Source organism: Gekko japonicus, unplaced genomic scaffold (genome assembly GCF_001447785.1).
Source record: "Gekko japonicus isolate JY-2015 unplaced genomic scaffold, Gekko_japonicus_V1.1 scaffold1154, whole genome shotgun sequence".
Taxonomy (NCBI): domain Eukaryota; kingdom Metazoa; phylum Chordata; class Lepidosauria; order Squamata; family Gekkonidae; genus Gekko; species Gekko japonicus.
In genome coordinates this window covers 266,364-268,060 of record NW_015163636.1, presented here as the reverse complement: position 1 = coordinate 268,060, position 1,697 = coordinate 266,364, and the positions used below count along the sequence as shown (strand labels likewise).

Here is a 1,697-nt window from a genome sequence, read left to right as displayed (position 1 = left end):
AGGACTTATTTTCAAGTAATCATGCATAAGATTGGCCTATATTTTGTGATAACATTTGCTTGTTTTCTAATCTCAGAGGCTGACACTGAGGAATTGGAAAAAGAACTGCATAATCTCCTCCTGGACTCTTCCAAAGATCTTCCAGACCTGCCTTCTGTTCCCCAGAAACCCTTATTTCCTGAGTCTGTGGTGCTTCCCAGCATATCAGATGCTGAACTTGAAGCAGAGTTGGAGAAGCTCACACTTTCAGATGGAGGTATGTTTCTGGTCTTGGGTCTTAGATTGCCTTCAAAAGGACTCGTTGCCAGGACTCTGGCTTTCCTCCTTCCTAACATGCTTTCTTTCTTGTAAAATATATCCTATTTTTCCCCCTCATTTGTTGGTGGTAAAAGGAGCACATCGATTAGAGTCTGCAGAGTGTGCGCAACCTTTTCAGTAGACATTCAGCTTCCAACAACAATGCCAAACTACTTATCTGAGGTAATTCTTTCAAAGTGTAGAAGGGCATTCATGCTAGCACACCTGGATGCCCTACCTTCAGCTGTGATGTCAGGAAGATTTAATGAGATTTCATACTCAGATCAACTCTGTAATTGCGGCAGCAAAATTGACTCTGTGGATCATATTTTGCTTGATTGTTCCAAATTTTCAGCTCTAAGAGATGAGCTTATCTCCCTTTTATTTAATCAATACTTCCCGTCTCCAGAAGCAAAATCATCCTGGTTACTTAGAGATGAAGCCAAACAAACCATCCTGCATGTGGCAAACTTTCTAGCAGCTGTACAACTTTTGCAGTAGCAACCTTTAAATTCTTCCATGTTTTCCTATGGAACGGGGTTTATTGTGGGATGAGGGTTTGCTATTTATGACTTTAGTTGCAGAAACAGTAAAGACAATAATAATAGAAAAGGATACTTTGCTGGGTAACTCTGCTGGTACAGAACTTCTTTTCTGAAGAGAGCTCTGCTTCCCTTTGTGGTTGAAGCCATCTGACCACCTTGTCTGTTACTCAGTTCCACAGTCTTTTCATTCAGCTTAATTTTAGGTACACTAGACTCTGGAGAGCCAGAATCATTGCAGCAGCATCCTTAGTACAAAACAGGCAAGTCTTCCTGGGGCTTTTTTTAGGAGGGAGATTTGTATGTTGCGCTTTTCATATAACAGGCTGACACTTCAACTGTGGGAACCTTTGCAGTGAAAAGAATCAAAGCAGGTCTGGCTGGCTGTGCTTGCCCCAGTACACACAATGATCCCAGGTAGTAGCAAAATGCCAGCTGCTTTAGGGGAAGGTACAGGTTCCTGTTTATGAAAAGCAGCCCACTCCTCAGTCTCTTCATAAGCTTTCATCTTTTTAATTTTTTAATTTTTATTTTTTTATGTAAAGTTTTGTGTATATTACGTATTAACTTTTGTCCCGTACATTACATATCGCTTTATAAACCCTCTCCCTCCCCCCACCCATCCCTTGCCAGTCCAGTTCACTAGTCCTTTGATCCCAGCCACGGGCACAAAGTCCGAATCTTGCACTGAATGTCTTTTCTTCCTTCTGTTAGTATCCATTCTAGGTAGGTCTTCCATTTCATTCTGATTTCTGTGGTCTTTTCTGCCCATATGGTCTTCTGGCTCAGCTTCGCAATTATGTCCGACTGTATGAAATCAAACAAATAATTATGCCAGATTTCTACTGTCCATTTACT

At 41.2% G+C, this 1,697-nt stretch overlaps 1 protein-coding gene across 1 annotated transcript in view; it reads left to right on the top strand.

Annotated features, from left to right (window-relative positions):
• CHMP7 (charged multivesicular body protein 7) overlaps positions 1-1,697 on the top strand; it is a 21,305-nt gene that overhangs the window by 11,744 nt on the left and 7,864 nt on the right. The window contains exon 9 of the mRNA XM_015407572.1: positions 77-256. Coding sequence (XP_015263058.1) covers positions 77-256 — 180 coding nt within the window. The remainder of the gene's footprint in view (positions 1-76; positions 257-1,697) is intronic.